This window comes from Neolamprologus brichardi, chromosome 11, assembly GCF_056152115.1.
Source record: "Neolamprologus brichardi isolate AB-2024 chromosome 11, ASM5615211v1, whole genome shotgun sequence".
Lineage (NCBI taxonomy): Eukaryota > Metazoa > Chordata > Actinopteri > Cichliformes > Cichlidae > Neolamprologus > Neolamprologus brichardi.
In genome coordinates, this window is record NC_142114.1 from 6,196,430 (window position 1) to 6,213,128 (window position 16,699).

The following is a 16,699-nucleotide window of genomic DNA, read 5'->3' on the forward strand; positions in this document are numbered from 1 at the left end:
TGACAGCATGCAGCCTTGCCTCAGTCCAGTTATCACTGCGCAGGGGTTGGTCAGTTTTCCATTGTGGATGATCTGGCAGGACAAGTCTTCATAAAGCTGTTGGATGATGTTGATGAGCTTCTGCAGGATTCCGTAGTACTGCATCAGTTTCCACATGGTCGTCCCTTTATCTAAATGTGCTTTTCAGAGAGAGTTAAATGTATTTCAAGAATACAAATTACTGTAGTAATTGTCTCTACCATAAGGTGTAATTATATCTGCACCACAAATAATAAATTCTATTTATTAATATCTAAAGTGTTACACGTGCTTCTGATTTGTGTACACACACAGTTTTTAAATCACTGCCTCTATTTTTGTTGCTGGCTGAAACGTGGTTATATTTGTGCTCTCCAATCTGGTCATCTGCAGTGCTTGATCATAATAATTGTCCCATCCTGCGAGCACGTTTTTCCTTGGTTGGTGATTTTTATTTACCAGATCAGTTCACTGCATATGACAGTTAAACAGGATTGACTAGAGTTGCCATCACAGACTACCTGAGGTGTGAGTGCTGAAGAAAAGGAAAAAAATAATCAATACCGTCAGAGTCTTTAATTCTACCTGATCCTGGAATATTTTATTCCACTTGTCCTTCCTGATCTTGGGCTCTGAAGAAGGCCTTGTTATTACACTGCAAAGCTGCAAAAATCACTGGGTCAGTCTTGTCTGCCTTGACCAAAAGTCATACTGTATGAGGTTTTTGTAAATCTGCCTAAATTCTTGCATATTTTTACATTTCATGTCCTTCATGTCCTAAGGCTTGTTGGTGTCCATATTTGTGGCTGTTTCTGTTTTTCTCTGTGACTTCTTGGAAGAAAGCTGTACAGCTATACCTTCAGTCTCTTTACCTCTGTGTCCTCTTGTAACAGAATGAATATTACTGTAGGTTAGACTTTCTCTGGAAGAACAAGTTCAAGAAGGAGTGTGAGGAGATTGAAACCATGGAGAACCTCAACCGCGTTTTGCTGGAGAATGTCCTGCCCGCGCATGTCGCAGAGCACTTCCTGGCCCGTAACTGGAAGAATGAGGTAGGAATTTATAATGTGTGGTGTTTTTTATAATAATAACTAATGTAAATGTAACATTATCCAGATTTTATTTTCACAATAGCTACAGGACTAATGAATGTAGAATTACACAGAGGACTTCAAAGTGCTTGTTTATGTGCAAAGTTCTTTTGCGTTCATTCGCTGATGCATCACAAAAGAGGGATGTTTAATTCAGGATATCAAGACACAATTGTCAAATGCAAAATGTTGAATACACTGTTTTAAAATGTGTGATTAATTAAAACTGAAATATTCATTGGTTGTTTATTAAAATAATAAGGGCTAAAGCTCAGATTTTTATTTTGAAAGTGCAAACTTTAAATGAACCTGACACTTGTTTTGTAGTGTGACAGTATGATGCCTCGCATGACTCATTCATCGCTGTAAATCCTGTTACATCCCCCTCAGCTGGGAAAAGTGAAGTTTTAGATCTGAGGGAGTGGCATCTTGGAGGTCATGTAAGATTAAACAGGAGAGCAGCATCTGCTGCAGAAATCCTGAGTGACGAGTCAGCAGTTGACTTCATTTCTGTTCTTGAACAGGGTCCAAGAACAAGATGCTCTAATGAGATTTAAAGCAGCTGTTTGTTGTTTTTTTGGATGGTGGTTTGGGTGATTTGCCTCCTTTAATTTGTCAATTATGTTTCATGTGCTGCCCAGTGATTGATTTTTACTTGTTGTGAAGTTTTTTTTAGGTCTGAATAAAACACAGAAAACCCCCAATATGTGGTGCAGATTCCATATTTGTCTTTCAAAATCTCTTCATCTGTAATTTATCAGTTTCATAACAAATTTTACAGCATTGTTTTGCACCTGCACAAGCTAACGACTCCACTCTGTCTTCTGCTTCTCTTTGTCATGCAGGATCTGTACCACCAGTCCTACGACCTGGTGTGTGTCATGTTTGCCTCTATCCCAGACTTTAAAGAGTTCTACACTGAGTCTGACGTCAACAAAGAAGGATTAGAGTGCCTCAGGCTCCTCAACGAAATCATTGCTGACTTTGATGAGGTAAATACCCAGATCACCACAAAAACAGACCGAAACCGTGATACCATTGCACTGCGTCACTCAGTGAAGAGTATTGCTTTTTACAGATTCATACAATTAGGTTTTATTGTCTGCGCTGCTATAAATTTGGGTTTTATTCAGTTGAGCTGTGTTTGTATTTCCATGTGTAGTTGCTTTCCAAACCGAAGTTCAGCGGTGTGGAAAAGATCAAGACCATTGGCAGCACTTATATGGCTGCTACTGGGCTGAACACATCGCCAGGGCCTGAATACACATCACAGGTAGGCCCATTACAAAGACATCATCATTTTTGTGTGACTGCCGTATGCACATTATGCGAGAACCTAATGTGTTTCTAGTTGTGCTTTTTTATGTTTCCCAGGAACATGACAGGCAGTATATGCACATAGGGACCATGGTAGAGTTTGCATTTGCCTTGATGGGAAAACTGGATCTTATCAACAAACACTCGTTCAATGACTTCAAACTCAGAGTTGGTGAGTTATGCAGAGAAGCTGAAATTAAATACAAAGTATACAATAGAAAAATATATATAATATTTTATATATACAGGACTACACTGTAATCTTTCACATATTTAAGTGTACTTACCTCACATGAGAATTGAAAATGAGTGGTTTAAACTGATTAATTAAATTCCACAGCTCGTTTCAGGTAAATGACATGATGTAACAAGATACTGTCACTGCAGTGGGGTGAGAGTTTCATTCCTTGTTGCCGCCTTCTCGTTATGATATTTTCTAGAGTTTTGTACGAAAAGCAGGAATCAGCTTGACTGCAATACATCCAAAATTGCACTGTCATAGAGCCTCTATGCATCCCTTGTTTGTGTAGAGTTCCAGTAAGATGTAGAGTAATTTTATTATCTTGACAGAAAGTAAGAGAAATGCACAGATGTCTGAAAAAAACAAAACAAGAAAATAATGCTTATTTATGCAGTAAGACTAAAATAAGAGGTAGAACAGCAGGAAGGCATACCCCAGCTCCCTCTGTGCAATAAGAGTCAAGAGTTCAATACCTTCAACCTGTGTCTTAAGATCTCAGCATGGGATGCACCATTAACTCAGCAGTGTGCGTGTGAGTGACTGTACATCCCTGCTGCTTCCAGATGGGGCTGAAAATGCTCCATGAGAGAGCCGTACACACCCTCACCCACTGGGACTGGACAGAACCAGTAGCCGTGAGACTGTATGCGCCTCCTGCACACTCGAGCAGATTGCAATTTCCAACAATCTGGAGACTGAGTCAGAAGCTCAGTCAAAGGGAGGCCCAGTGTCATCTCAGTGCTGCGAACAGCCTCCAGACTGCTGGGGATTAAGAGTTGAGCTGCATTTAGCTCGCCCTCTGTTTCATGTTCTGATGAAATCTTGTGAAAAGCTTTGTTCGTTCTCAAAGCAGTAGGGTTCCTGCTCAAGTCGGCTTTGAGCAGCACTCAGTAATTAATCAGTGGTATCAACATTTGATTTTGATACAAGTAGGAAATCTAAAAAAGCAGTTTATATTTGTAACTATAAAATAATAAGGTAATTCCAAATGAATGGCAGCATTAGGGACACTGTCTGAAAGGTTTACTAAAATGTTTCCTTTGTCAGGTATTAACCATGGTCCAGTGATAGCTGGAGTCATTGGGGCCCAGAAACCCCAGTATGATATCTGGGGAAACACTGTGAATGTAGCCAGCAGAATGGACAGCACCGGAGTCCTGGGGAAAATACAGGTAAATGATTTGGGGAACGTTTGAGTTTAAAGACATAAATAAAAAACCCACTACCCTGCCTATTCACTGCAATACTAAATGTTAAGACAGCTGTCAAACATCAGCTGGTATTTTATTCTGATAGTTTCTTTCAAAGGACCAGCAGACCTCCTTCATACTGCAGACATTTAAATGGCAATAAGGATGCTTAAAAAGATAAAACTCTTCTTTCTTATGTGCCATTTATTACAGCGAGGACATCTCATCGTCTTGACATCACATGGCATCGTCAAATCCTATTTTATGTCATGTCTGAGCACTGATAAGACAAAATGGTTTTTCAGCTGCTGCATGGCATGTGGCTGTGGCAATCATTCAGTCTTCAGAGGGCTGTATTACATTTCGCGGCCTGTACACATTTGATTGAGCCATCTGCTGTGCGGTGCGGCACAACTACAGGGCTCGCAATTGCATTCCATGATTTCCGGTTGATATTTTAAGACAGATAGAAGGCAGAAATAAGACAATTTCTTTTAAAGTAGCATTGATATTGCCTACCAGAATGTCACTTTTACCCATGGTAAAATTCCCAGGCTTTCAATGTTGTTTGCTTGTTGTTCACACAGTATTTCATCTTTGTGCTTTGGGAGACTCTCTTGCTTTAACTTACACATTGAATTTTTATGTTTTTGTTTTCTTCATCTATTAACGACCAAATCCAAATATGCACCAGTGTTGGCAACTCTGCTTGACTCACACATTTTGCTGTTAGGGCTAAACATGAACGTAAATGTTAGACTTTAAACAAGAGGTATCCAACCGCAATCCTGCTGTCAGTGGATTTTAATGAAGCACTGCATCGAAGGAGAACCGTTTACTGATGAGTTAATGGTCAGCAGAATTTTCCCGTGGACAGCTGAGTATTTTTGCCTGTAGGAATTTAATTCAGTCATGTTAGATGAGCAAAATGGTCATCACCCATCTGGTTCTCCCTGCAGGTGACGGAGGAGACGAGTGACATCCTTCTAACCTTGGGGTACATGTGCTCTTGTAGAGGCATCATCAATGTCAAGGGCAAAGGAGAGCTTAGGACCTTCTTTGTGCACACGGAGATGACTCGGTCACTGTCACAGGGGAACGTAATGCCCTGAGCCTGATTTACAGGCACGAAGACTTTTGTTTCAGATTGAAGAAGTTTGAATTTCTCAGTGCTGCTTTTATAAAGTGTGGGGCATAAAGGGACCTGATCTACAAGGAGGTAAAAAATCAGATTTACTGTTGCATTACAAATTACCTATGCCACAGCTGTAGTATACATTTTGTCACTTATGTAACTGTAAGTGTAGCATGTACAGGAGATAGGCAGTAACACCTAAAAATATACTGTAATGTGAATGTGGGAGCTGGAAAAAACACTGTTGCACAAGTAAGTCTGATGTAATAATGTACAAGTTCAATGAGAGTGAAAATCTCCAATGGGCTGAATTAATATTCTGCCTCAGTTCTGGGAGGCTTGTGGTAGTTGCTTTACCATAGAAACCCCTTATCAGCAAGGTGCATCAAAACCAATCTCACCCTACAGGATACAGTTTGGATGCCAAATAACTTTTGACTCTGCATCCCTAAGATGGCAGCATTTCCAGAGTTAGGAAGACAGTTTCTTGTCTTTGTACTTTTATCTGCTTTAATTGCACCATTTACCAACTCTTGGCACCAAACATTTTCATTGTTCTACCATTTTTTTTGTGTACAGACGCCAACAACTACGTCACAGTTTTGGCTGGATTTGTTGAGCTGCTGTTCTCACTTGAAGGGGATTTATGTGCGTTCTCCGTTTGGGAACTCATTGTTTGTGTTATTTCAGCACCATATGAATGCAGAAGAATAACTGCATGGCAACAATTTTCAGCAGAGTCTTATAAAGACTTTGGCGCCCCAACGACAACAGAGGTTATGAATTAACCACTAACTTTTACCTGCTTCCCGAACTCAAGCAAAGTCCTAGGGTAACACAAAAGGCCAGAAATGAAAAATGTGATATTAAAATGAAAGCAAAGGTCAAACCAATACAAGTGAAAATGTCACAGACACTGTTGCAAAGGTAAAATGTGTCTTGTTAAGAAGAAAAAAAAAACAGCCAGAAAACAAGGTGTACCATGTGTACATAAGTCCATCGACCTTGTTAGAAGCACCAAGTCTTAGATGTATTTTACAAACAGTCTAGGACTATAATAGGAAAAACAAATGAAAAGTAGAATCTATGAATATATTCTGATATTCATGCAGGGCGGTGTTTTCCAAAACAGTCTTTCCAGTTTCTCCTTGGCTGCATTGACTGACGTGATTAGGACATTGATCAGATTTGTCAGTGCTTGCTGAAAATGGAAAATCTGGGGCCAGTTGCATAAATGACTTGAGATGTGTACAAACACATTACTTTCATGCAATTTATAACAGGATGTGCCATAACAATGGACACCCTTTGCACACTTAAAAACAGGTGTACATAGTTGGGGGTGTTTTTAGTTTTTTTTAAAGCCACAAGCAGAATAAATAAGAGATTAACGAAACATGAATGATAAACCTTTCTGTAAAATCATGTGTCTTTTTCTTCCAAGTTTTCTTGGATGATTTAATTAGAATAAAATCCTCAACGGTGACTTTTTAATGTTATTTTCAGCAGTTAAATATGTAGTCTGACTCAGTGTGAGTTAAAATGACCAAAAAAACCTGACAAACACACATTATGAAGGTTACAATTTTTCATCATTCATCCAGATTACTAACTGTAAGGTCTGTATGTTACAGTAGAAAGTACCTTGTTGTTGTGATTTGGCACTGTAAGCCTAAACTGAATTCATGTGACGGATTGTCATTTAAATACAGTTTACCCAGCCTTTGAGTTAAAATAAACAGCATACATTAACGCTTCTCTAAGGTCCTACACTAAAGTAAATTCCTTCAATGTTAAAGTGGTAAACTGTTATTTCATCTTTGGATCCAGTCTGCATCTGCACATGAGCTCATCTCTCTGTAAATAAAAGCTGATTTGAATGTGGGAAGGCGGCACAAAGGTTAAAATGGCATCCAGACACACATAACATGACACATTTGGTGACTCTACAAACTTTGCTATAAAATGTTTTATCTTAGCATGCACTTTATATTGCCAACCTGACAGAAAGAATGCAGACTTTTGTTTGTGGGTACACAGTTTTATATGCACCTGGCCCCGGTGAGCCACAAAGATTTACAAAACAGGTTCAATTAAAAAACTCCAAACATTTAAGACTTTCTTGGGAAATCCATGCCTGACTTGTGTACAGGGTAGCTTTAGATCACATATGATATGGTGGTTTTGTAAGAAAAGAAAATACTACCAAAAAAGTGTTTTGATGTTTTGATGATGCAAGTTGTTTTTTGTAAAAACTTAATTAAAATTTCTATGTATTTCAGTGCTACAGTGCCTTTATTTACCCTCAGGATTCTTCGAATATGACTCAGCTCAGTTCATTAACGTGTCAGGATTTGCAATACTCAGACGTAATGAAAAGCCGTACAGTACGTGCTGAACTGATATTATTCGTCAAATTAAACTGTACTGTGTGAGTAATCAAATGAGCTGACGATGTCACTATAATACATACATCATAACTAGAATACTGTACAGACTTGACAATGGGTGAGCATGCAGATGGCTACGATATGTCTGGACTTTAGGGTGTAAATTATTTCAAAAACATGGTGATTAGATCATTTTGGTCCAACTAGTCTGAATGAAAAGAGGAAACCCAAAGAGACAGGGGGCTTTATACCAGAGTATTAGAACATTAACACAGGACCTTTAGCAGCCATAGTACAGACATCTATGCTTCTGTTGACCTCAAGCACAAAAAAAAAAAAAAACGCATGATGTTTTTGAACGTGCTAATTCTGGGTCTGACCTTGGCCTGACTGCACAGAAAAACCCAGTATCTATCCACAATTCCTGACACTGACTGTAAAAATGTGTTATCACTTTGTTTGTTCCTTTACTATGGAGCTGCATATTTCCCTCATACAGAAATGATGCTAAAAATAGATTTAACCTTGATGAGAGCTTTTTAATCCTGCACACTTAACTATCCCTATAACTGAGGGAAAATGAATAACGGCTGTATGTGTCAGTGTTCATTATGAAACAGTCATTTGACATCACAAAGGAGCGCCACTCCACGGAGGATCCAGTATTCTGGAGGAAGGGAGGTTTTCAGGTCTACAGCTGCGATGTAGTTTACGTCTGTCCTGGTGGGCTTCTTGTAGATTGGACAGGAATAGAGGCGGGAGTCTTTTACACCTGCAACACAGAAAAGAAACACGGCATTTGCTGCAGAAAGTGGAAAGAGAAAAATCAAAAATGGCATTTTTCATGAAAACTAATGAGAGAGAGCAGCAGCTGCCAAACTGTGCCTTAATTGTGTTTCTAACTAGAATCATTTCAATTCAATGAAATATTTACATCAGTGCAGAGATGCCACTGGGACACCCAGCTGTGCTCAAAAAAACCATCTGTTTTTATGTAGTTAGGAATCTGCTCGAATTAGGAGAGCACGCTTATTACCCAGTACTCCCTCAGCACCATTTTATAGTTCTTTAGCCAGTCTGCTGCTTGTTTTGCTGTTAGTCTGAATAGCAACAGCAGTGCTCCTTGCTCATGCATCAGCAGGGAAAAAACTAAAAATAATTTTCTCAGAGCAAACAAACAGGCTTGCTGTGTCTTTACAAACGACACTGTATGTGGACAAAGATGGAACTAATCCCTTTGAATGAGTGAAAATTAAGTAGAGCAGCTTTCCAACCTCTTGTACCTCATGCCTGCACACGTGCACGGCACACACACCAAGCACTTGTCTACTGAAGCATCCCTTTAGCAGTCTCCTTGGCACTGACACACACTCAAACGTAGCAGGCTGCCTTCGTATGGGAAATGCTGGGAGGGGACGTGGTGTAAACAAACCGCATTATGCGTATCATTGGATCATTAGTTCATTTCCCAGGAAGCCTTGCTCGCAGGCATCCATGGGGGTCTGTGTCTGTCTGAATATACTTTGGCCTTATCCAGAACAAACACTGTGCCACATACTGCTGGTAATCTATTCCCAGACAAAATAAATAACACTTATTCTGCTTGACATTTAAATGTTACATCCAATGAGTGACTGTGTGGGATGCAAACATTGAGAAGACAGGTAGGATATAAAGCTGCTCCACCAAAAGATTTGTTTTTTTTATTTCCCCTCCACACTGTTCCTAAATAATAAAACTCACCATTATTCTCAGCATACATCCTGATCACCGGCATCATCTCAAAGAGAACTTTGGGTTTGGAGTCAATAAGTTTGCAGTTGCGGCGGTCCCAGCCAGCTCCCTCCAGGTAAAGACCATAGACGTACACTCCCTCTGTGGGCGGCTGGTTGATGTCATCCTTCATCCACTTCGTCACCTCGTTGCACAGCACCATGCGGTCCAGGGCCCAGCCCTTGTTCGCCCGAGTGATCTCCTGCGAGTACATGTGAATGGCACATAAATGACAGAAGTGACATTTTGAAATGGTTTTCCCACATGAAAATCAATTTCGATAAAAGGTCTGTAACAATAGGAACACCAAAATACACTACTGGGAGATAAGTGCACTCCATCACAGGAGTTGTTTTGTGAGATGATGATGCAAAAGGAAAAAAATAACTCCAGTATGACAAATTAAGTGAAATGTGAGTATTTTATGGCCTCAGTCATTTTATTCTCATTTTCAAGTTTAAAAAAAGAAATCCTTAGTGGGCAAACTTGGGAGAGACAGAGACTGATAACAAATGACAAAGGCAGGCACATAAGCAACGCAGATAAAACAAGCTAGCAACTTCAGGCACATTGCACAGAATCAGAGAACACGTACATCTCCTGAGAATCTCAGTGGTAGGACTGAGGGCTATATTTGGTATCTATCAGTAGTCAAACAAATCTCTTCCTAGTAAAATACAGAAATCTACATCCTCAATATTTCCTTTATCCAGGTGAAAGATCCAGGCTCTTCAAAATATTCACTTGGAAGTAGAATCCTTTACTCAGTGCATACTGCAACTCTCAGGTCTACACTTCAGTTCATTTTCACTGTTACTGTATGTAATAAGACTCCTGTTTACCACCAAATTCAGTTAAAAACACACTGATTTAAGCCACCAGTCAAAGTATATGTTCAGCAAACTATTAGATTCAAACCCTCAAGATAAAAGTTCAGTAGCATGGAGGAATTGTTTACCTTACAAGAGCAATGATACAAGCTTGAGCCTGTCGTATGTAACTGCACTCAATTATCTTCATATACATAAGCTCTTTAAATATTTGTTGTATTGCTCCTGTCTTGTTTCCATCTGCTCCAATCAAGGCAGATGGCCGCCCCTCCCTGAGCCTGGTTCTGCTGGAGGTTTCTTCCTGTTAAAGGGGAGTTTTTTCTCCCCACTGTCACCAATTGTTTTCTCAAAGATGGGTCGTCTGATTTTGTTTTTTTTTTTGTTTCTATATTATTGTAGGGTTTTCACATTACAATGTGAAGCACCTTAAGGTGACTGTTGTTGTGATTTGGAGCTATATAAATACAATTGAATTGAATTAAACATTACAGCCTTTCAGAACTGATAAATCACTGGGTTTGCTAAATAAATTATTTAACATTCAAAATCTCTTCAAGTTGAAGATCCCATCTGCTCTCACTTTTCCAGAAAACTTTAAACATACATTTGCTGTCATGTACTTGTGATGCAAAATTGGAACCACAGATGGCAGGAGTAAAATACAGTTATGATACAGATGTTGTTTCCCCATAAAACTATTTCCACTTGCTGCCAATCTACCAGTATTGGCCAGATCAGAGCACACAAATGGCACCAATAGATAGAAATGGTCAGAGAGGAAGACTAGGAATGGCAATTTCATACAAAATTGCCATTTACCATGCTTGTGCCTGCAGAATTCACAACAGGGGTAGGATTTAAAGACAAATTTAGCATATTCTCTGAATGCAAAATGAATTTCATGCATTGTAAAAAAATAACTACTACTACTTGCAGGTCCCTGTGTATGTGTTTGTGTCTCTGCATGTTTGCATGCATGTGTAAATGTGGCTGTGTGCCTGCTTCTCCCTCTGCGTGCCATCTGGTCTTTTCCCTTGCTGTGGGTAAATGGTAGGTAGCCTGATGTCGTGCGTACCTGTCTCATGGCTGTCAGGAAGCCCTGCGGGTTGAAGAAACCTGTCATCCAGAAGCAGTTGGGTCTCCCTTCAAAGATCCAGGCCTGGAACTGACGGTTCCGCTCAAGCAGCTCCGTGAACCAGAACCCCAGGGTGCTGGAGGCCCACGATGACTGAAAACAACAAGTAGACAGACAAACAATAACATGAGCAAAAGAGTACAATAAAACGCTGAAACATGTCATCCAGGTGGCTCTGTGAAGAAAAGGGGAGATAAGACATGGATTATGAAACATGGTGTGGCAAGTGAAAAAAAGAGACTTGACACAATGGGAAAAAAAAAATACAACAGAACACAATAGACTGGAGGCAAATGATTCAGAAAAAGGATAAAACTGCAGGTAAAAGAAATCGGTGTTGCAGCCAGGAATCCCATTCCAGTCTGAATTATTCTAACAATGCTGTGTTTGTGAGTGCAGCCTGACTGTCAGCTAAATAATTCTAAAAAAAACAAAAGGCCCTAAAAAAGTCCTAGCTTTTTATTGTTTGCTTTAGTATGGCATCAGAACAAAGTTTATTTTTTCCATTTCCTTTATCACTGAGATGGATTTGTGTGCTGTGAATACAATTATAACAATGAGTACATTAATAAAAAAGGAGCACAAACACGGCCCAAACGTGGAAGTTAGAGTTTGGTCTGAATGTCCCTTGTAAGTAACTAAATCTCAAGGACACTAAATAACAAAGCTGATAGCACTAAAATCTGATCTGAGGTATTAATTTGTGCCTTTGGGCTGTCTAGTACTCTGTATTGAATAGTTGTTAGAAGCTTTCACCGGAGATAAAATGATCACCTTTCATAGGGTTGTTCGATATAACGATATATATCGGATAACGATATAAAAACGTCTATCGTTTCATTTTACGCTATCGTTTGTTTCGCGGTGTCGAAAAATATTGTTTTGATGGTCACTGTAGTGGCTATATTAATTTCTTAAATTTCTCTCTTTCTCTTATATTTAATATAACCACACTACGGACGGACAAGCACCTGTTTGTATGCGTTGTCGTTAGCAACAACGACGGTAAAACCATTGCGTGTCCGCTTGTTTATTTTCCACATATAAAAAAAAAATGTATTTTTTTTTATTTTTCACAATAAAGCTCAAGATTCTGTTGAGACTTTCCAAAATAAACTGAATCATGTGAAAGAGTATGCAGTGTTTACGGATGAGAAGCAAAAAAGAGCCGTCAGGTGCTAAAAAATAAACCTTAGACTCAAACGTTAGAACAGGCTTTTCCCCGCAGCACGCTGTGTAATAAATACTCACACACACAAAAAAAAAAACGGCGGCCGTTACAACTTATGTCTAAAAATGTACAGTTTCATGCATCGGTTAAAACACTGGACTCCAGGTACACGGTGCCCAGCTGGAAACACTTCAGGCAAGTTGAGCTGCCCGAGATTCACAGAATTTACAGAAAATGTTACATTCTTTTTACACATACAAATCATTTTTAGACACACACAAATTCTTTTTACACATACAAATCCTGATTTACAAGTACAAAATATTTATGACAACAATTTGAGCCCATACATAAACTCACAGTGATTCTCTCAACTGACCTTCTTCCAGCGTGCAGGAATTCGTGCATCGTACATGCAGTCCAAGGCATCCCGCAGGTTCTCACTCATGATGATGGTTCCATCAATAGCCAGCTTCAGGTCTGTCAAGGTGTTTCGGACAAGAACTATGATCCTCTGCATCCGATCGACTTCCTGACGCAGAAAGATGTTCATAGGCTGGAAAGGACCCATCTTCTGAAGACGCTCTCTCACCTGGTTTTATTAAGGCAGAAAAGATTATCTCAACAGAGATGTGTAAAAACACACAATCTCATTATGTGGAAATGTACCTGGGATCACTAAAGTTTAATATCTACTCTGGAAAAACTGTATTTAAAGTGGAGCTTTATGCTGCATTTTTCATGTTTGTAGCTACTACTGTTGTTAGTATTGGTGAATTCATGTTTGCTTCACTGAAAATGAAACAAATATAGGAATGAAGATATTCTGTATTTCTGACGGGCCTTTCTGCTCCACATGCAGGCTGTATTCATTTTAAAACATCTTTTAAAAAAACATATTTTTTCCTATTTTGGAGGCCTGTGTGAAGAGACAGTGACACAAGCAGCAGTAAAAGCGTCATTCGCGGGGTGTGTTGTGAGGTGACAGTTTTCCATGATGAGCTTTGCACCTCGCCTCAGAAAAGTCACACTCTCACCTCATTTTTTTTCTTAGCGACAAAAAAAAAAAAAAAAAAAGTAGAGACACATCCACCGAAATAAAACAAGATCCAGCTGCATTCACACACACTCCTTTCTATTTCTGGTCTTCTTTACACTCTACTGTCAAAAACACTACACCCCACCTCTCCGCCTGCACCAGCCACGAGGAGCACACAGCACACAAGGTGAGTGGAGTGACATTGCACATGTTGCTTTGCACACTTCACTCTGCAAAGCAAATACACATAGGCTTACTTCAAAAGGTACGTAGTCAGGAGGCAGTTTTTCCAGCATGTCGTCAGCCAGCCTGGACACTACAGCTTCTCTGGTTTCTCCTCCGCCTGATGAGCTGTCTTTTGGCTGAATGCTGAGGATGGTATCCAGTACGTCCTTAGCCAGTTTACTCTGGAAGGTTATGTCTGCGTTTGGGTGCAGCCCAAACACCTCAGGAGTGTCGTAGGCTGGGAGACCCTGAGAAAGAGGAACAGTGATGGTTAGTGAGCCAGAGGTCACTTGCTTGCATCACTGAGACAAATCTATTCAGACAGGTAATGTCCATGGTGCATTCTCTTTACTTTCACAGTAAGCACTGTGAAAACGTCCCATGGAGCATCTTTTCATTCCTGCGATAGCGGAAACCTATCCTATACAATATGGAACAGTTGAACTACTACCTGCCTTTTGGTTTAATTTTGGGGTTTTTTCCTGGTTTTCAAACAGCTACTTCAATGGACTGCAGTTTGTGTCACTGCTAAGCTCGTTGTTGGCCAAGTTGGAGGAGCATCTCCACTGGAACACGTGGAGTTACCAGCTGCTTCTTTTCACCCGTTAAAATGACTGTGGGGGGTGTGACACAGAGGGGATTCATGCTAGTTCTAGTAAAAGGCCGTTGGCCAGCTACTATAAAGTGAGTGCAGTGAAAAGATCACCCCCAAGCTTCCCACAGACACAGCTAAATGTATTCAGTGAACACATTAAAGAGTCACTATGTGGTGATGGTTAGCTCTGCTTTCTGTGTTGCTGCATGTGAACATGGACAATGACGACAAGAAACTTGACAAGTTTAAAATCCTTTCTTTGTCTTTTTGTCAACAAATTTGTATGTGCTGAAATTTTTCTATCAGTCCTTCACAAAGAGAGGACAGCCTGTCTATTCTCTCCAACTCATAGCTGACTGCTGGCTCTTCTTCCCCACACACTGCTGCGTTTGTTCTGGTGCATCATCAGGAGTGGAAAGGCTCTTTCCCATCATTTTTCCCTCAAAGACACCACAGATGATTTTACCAGCGAATGCCATCACAGATAAAATGGATGAAACAATGTATTTGATAAGGAACTAACCATTTGGAAAAGTAAACAAATTAAAAGTGCTGATTAATAAATATATTAACATGTCTTGGTGACTGCAGCAGGAAACTGGGCAAAAGGTATGTGTGTGTGTGTGGAATGCTAGCTACCAGCATTCATAATATAATAGTTACAATAGCAACAGTAACCAGGGGGTGGGGCTTAAATGACAGAACAAAGACAGGTTACCGTGATGTCACATGCATGGTAAATGACAGATCAAAGGCAGATGTCACATGCAAGGCCATAAAAGCACATAAATAGGGGTGCCTCGACACACAATTGTAGAATTCCCTTGCAGGTGATTTTAATCTAGCGATTGAATTATGTTTCCAGTAGAAAGCGCATATAACATTCTCCCAAAGGAGAGTCATGCTTCTCCACACAAACCTAAAATGTATATATCTAAATATAGGGAAGTATTTCTATTGATAAATAAACAACATAAGCACCAACACAGGACCATGGGTCCAGAAACAGTTAAGGCCCCATCTCATCGCGAAATGTGCCCACAGAGGCCAGAAGGCGAAAAACCTGAACACACATTCAGGAAAAAAACAAAACACATAGGCATGAAGAAAGTCATCCCTCAACCTGCTTGTGTGGACACAGGCAAAAGGGACAAGCAGCTCCTTGAGAAATCAGGATTTGTCCCCTTTTATTTACAGAAAAATGATTACGGAATCGTTCCAGGCTACTTGCGTAGAAGAAACGCAGAGAAAGAAAAGCCTAAGCAGGACAATGATGCCTGGTTAACAAAACAACGGGAAACAGTTAAACCACTGCCCGAACAGGAGAAACAAAACATTCTCAAGGGCCTAAAGAGGAGGTTTAATGAGTTAAACTCTGAGTATCAATCCCTCCCTTTTGCTCTCTTCCCTTCACAATACACCAAATACAATTACAAAAAGTTTCTCGAGGAGAAAATGAGTAAGCTTGAAAAAAACATTGCCATTTTTGAGGAACATAAATACATCTACGTAAGCAGGGAAGATACATCTGATCAACAACAGTTACAGCAGACTCCGCTGCCACCCATTAGACCAAAAAAGACAAAGTTGACACCCGCTCCTCCAGTCACACAACCAACGAAAAAGCAAACTAACAGACCTTTTCATATCATTTGTGTTCCACCTGTATCCATAAGTGGAAAGCAACCTATTCCCGCCCAACCAGTTATAATTCCACGACCTAGTCCTGTCCCTCCGCCGTTGATTTGTAAAAAAGCTGAATATACACCCCGACCACCTGTAAGACCTCCAATGAAACGAGGTGTAATACCCACCCTTCCACCCATTTCCATCAAAAAGCTGTAGTGCTGTACCGTTAGAGTAGTTTTTTAACTACCTCACCCCCAACCGGTCTTGACAGAAGCCGCACCATCTGAGCCTGGTTCTGTCGAAGGTTTCTTCTTTTTAAGACAAAGGAGTTTTTCCTTCCCACCGTCGCCCAGTGCTTGCTCAGATGGGATCATTTGATTGTTGGGGTTTTCTTAAACATAAATGACCTATTGAAAAAATGTAGTGTTTCTTACTACATTTTATTTTCAATAGGCCAATTTATGTTCAAGAAAAAAAAATTACAGCAGAAAAGAAAGCATGGGAGACATCTGATGCATTTCATTGCTTTTTAAAAAATAATTTATAATTTATCTGGAACAAATAAAAGAAAGTAAAAATAATCTTTTGTGGATTCTTTTTCTTCAATAAGTAGTAGAATAGACAGTTCTTTGTACATAAAGCGCTACTATGATTTGGCAGCAATACTCTGTTTTAGCAAAAATACTACAATTTCACTCAAATACTATAATTTAGCAGCTTTTATTTGGCACAAATACTATGATTTAGCAGTAATACTATGATTTGGTAGAAATACTTTAATAAAGCAGACATACTATATCTAGTAGAAATACTATGTTTTGTCAGAAATACTATATTTAGCACAAATCCTATAAAATAGCAGAAATATTATTGTAACGTTCGCAAGAACCAGACGTTTGGATCTCAGTTTGTCCGTTTAT

The 16,699-nt window shown here is 39.7% G+C and overlaps 3 protein-coding genes across 5 annotated transcripts in view; 2 read left to right on the top strand and 1 right to left on the bottom strand.

The window, feature by feature from the left end:
- Nucleotides 1-7,273, top strand: part of adcy2a (adenylate cyclase 2a) — a 67,215-nt gene extending 59,942 nt beyond the window's left edge. For all 3 annotated transcript variants that reach the window (XM_035913687.2, XM_006804390.3, XM_006804391.3), the window contains 6 exons: nucleotides 912-1,070; nucleotides 1,955-2,101; nucleotides 2,272-2,382; nucleotides 2,484-2,598; nucleotides 3,715-3,839; nucleotides 4,817-7,273. In XM_035913687.2, the coding sequence (XP_035769580.1) occupies nucleotides 912-1,070; nucleotides 1,955-2,101; nucleotides 2,272-2,382; nucleotides 2,484-2,598; nucleotides 3,715-3,839; nucleotides 4,817-4,969 (810 nt within the window). In that variant the 3' untranslated portion in view covers nucleotides 4,970-7,273. The remainder of the gene's footprint in view (nucleotides 1-911; nucleotides 1,071-1,954; nucleotides 2,102-2,271; nucleotides 2,383-2,483; nucleotides 2,599-3,714; nucleotides 3,840-4,816) is intronic.
- The window catches only part of dnah5 (dynein, axonemal, heavy chain 5), a 121,574-nt gene continuing 111,730 nt past the window's right edge, over nucleotides 6,856-16,699 (bottom strand). The window contains exons 84-88 of the mRNA XM_087848025.1: nucleotides 13,588-13,803; nucleotides 12,671-12,883; nucleotides 11,061-11,213; nucleotides 9,126-9,357; nucleotides 6,856-8,154 (exon numbers count right to left, since the gene is read on the bottom strand). Of these exons, the coding sequence (XP_087704151.1) occupies nucleotides 8,003-8,154; nucleotides 9,126-9,357; nucleotides 11,061-11,213; nucleotides 12,671-12,883; nucleotides 13,588-13,803 (966 nt within the window). The 3' untranslated portion in view covers nucleotides 6,856-8,002. The remainder of the gene's footprint in view (nucleotides 8,155-9,125; nucleotides 9,358-11,060; nucleotides 11,214-12,670; nucleotides 12,884-13,587; nucleotides 13,804-16,699) is intronic.
- On the top strand, nucleotides 14,879-16,360 carry LOC118455263 (enkurin-like). Its single transcript, XM_035913689.2, has one exon. It carries the CDS (start codon nucleotides 15,006-15,008, stop codon nucleotides 15,993-15,995), a length of 990 nt encoding a protein of 329 aa, XP_035769582.2. The 5' UTR covers nucleotides 14,879-15,005; the 3' UTR covers nucleotides 15,996-16,360.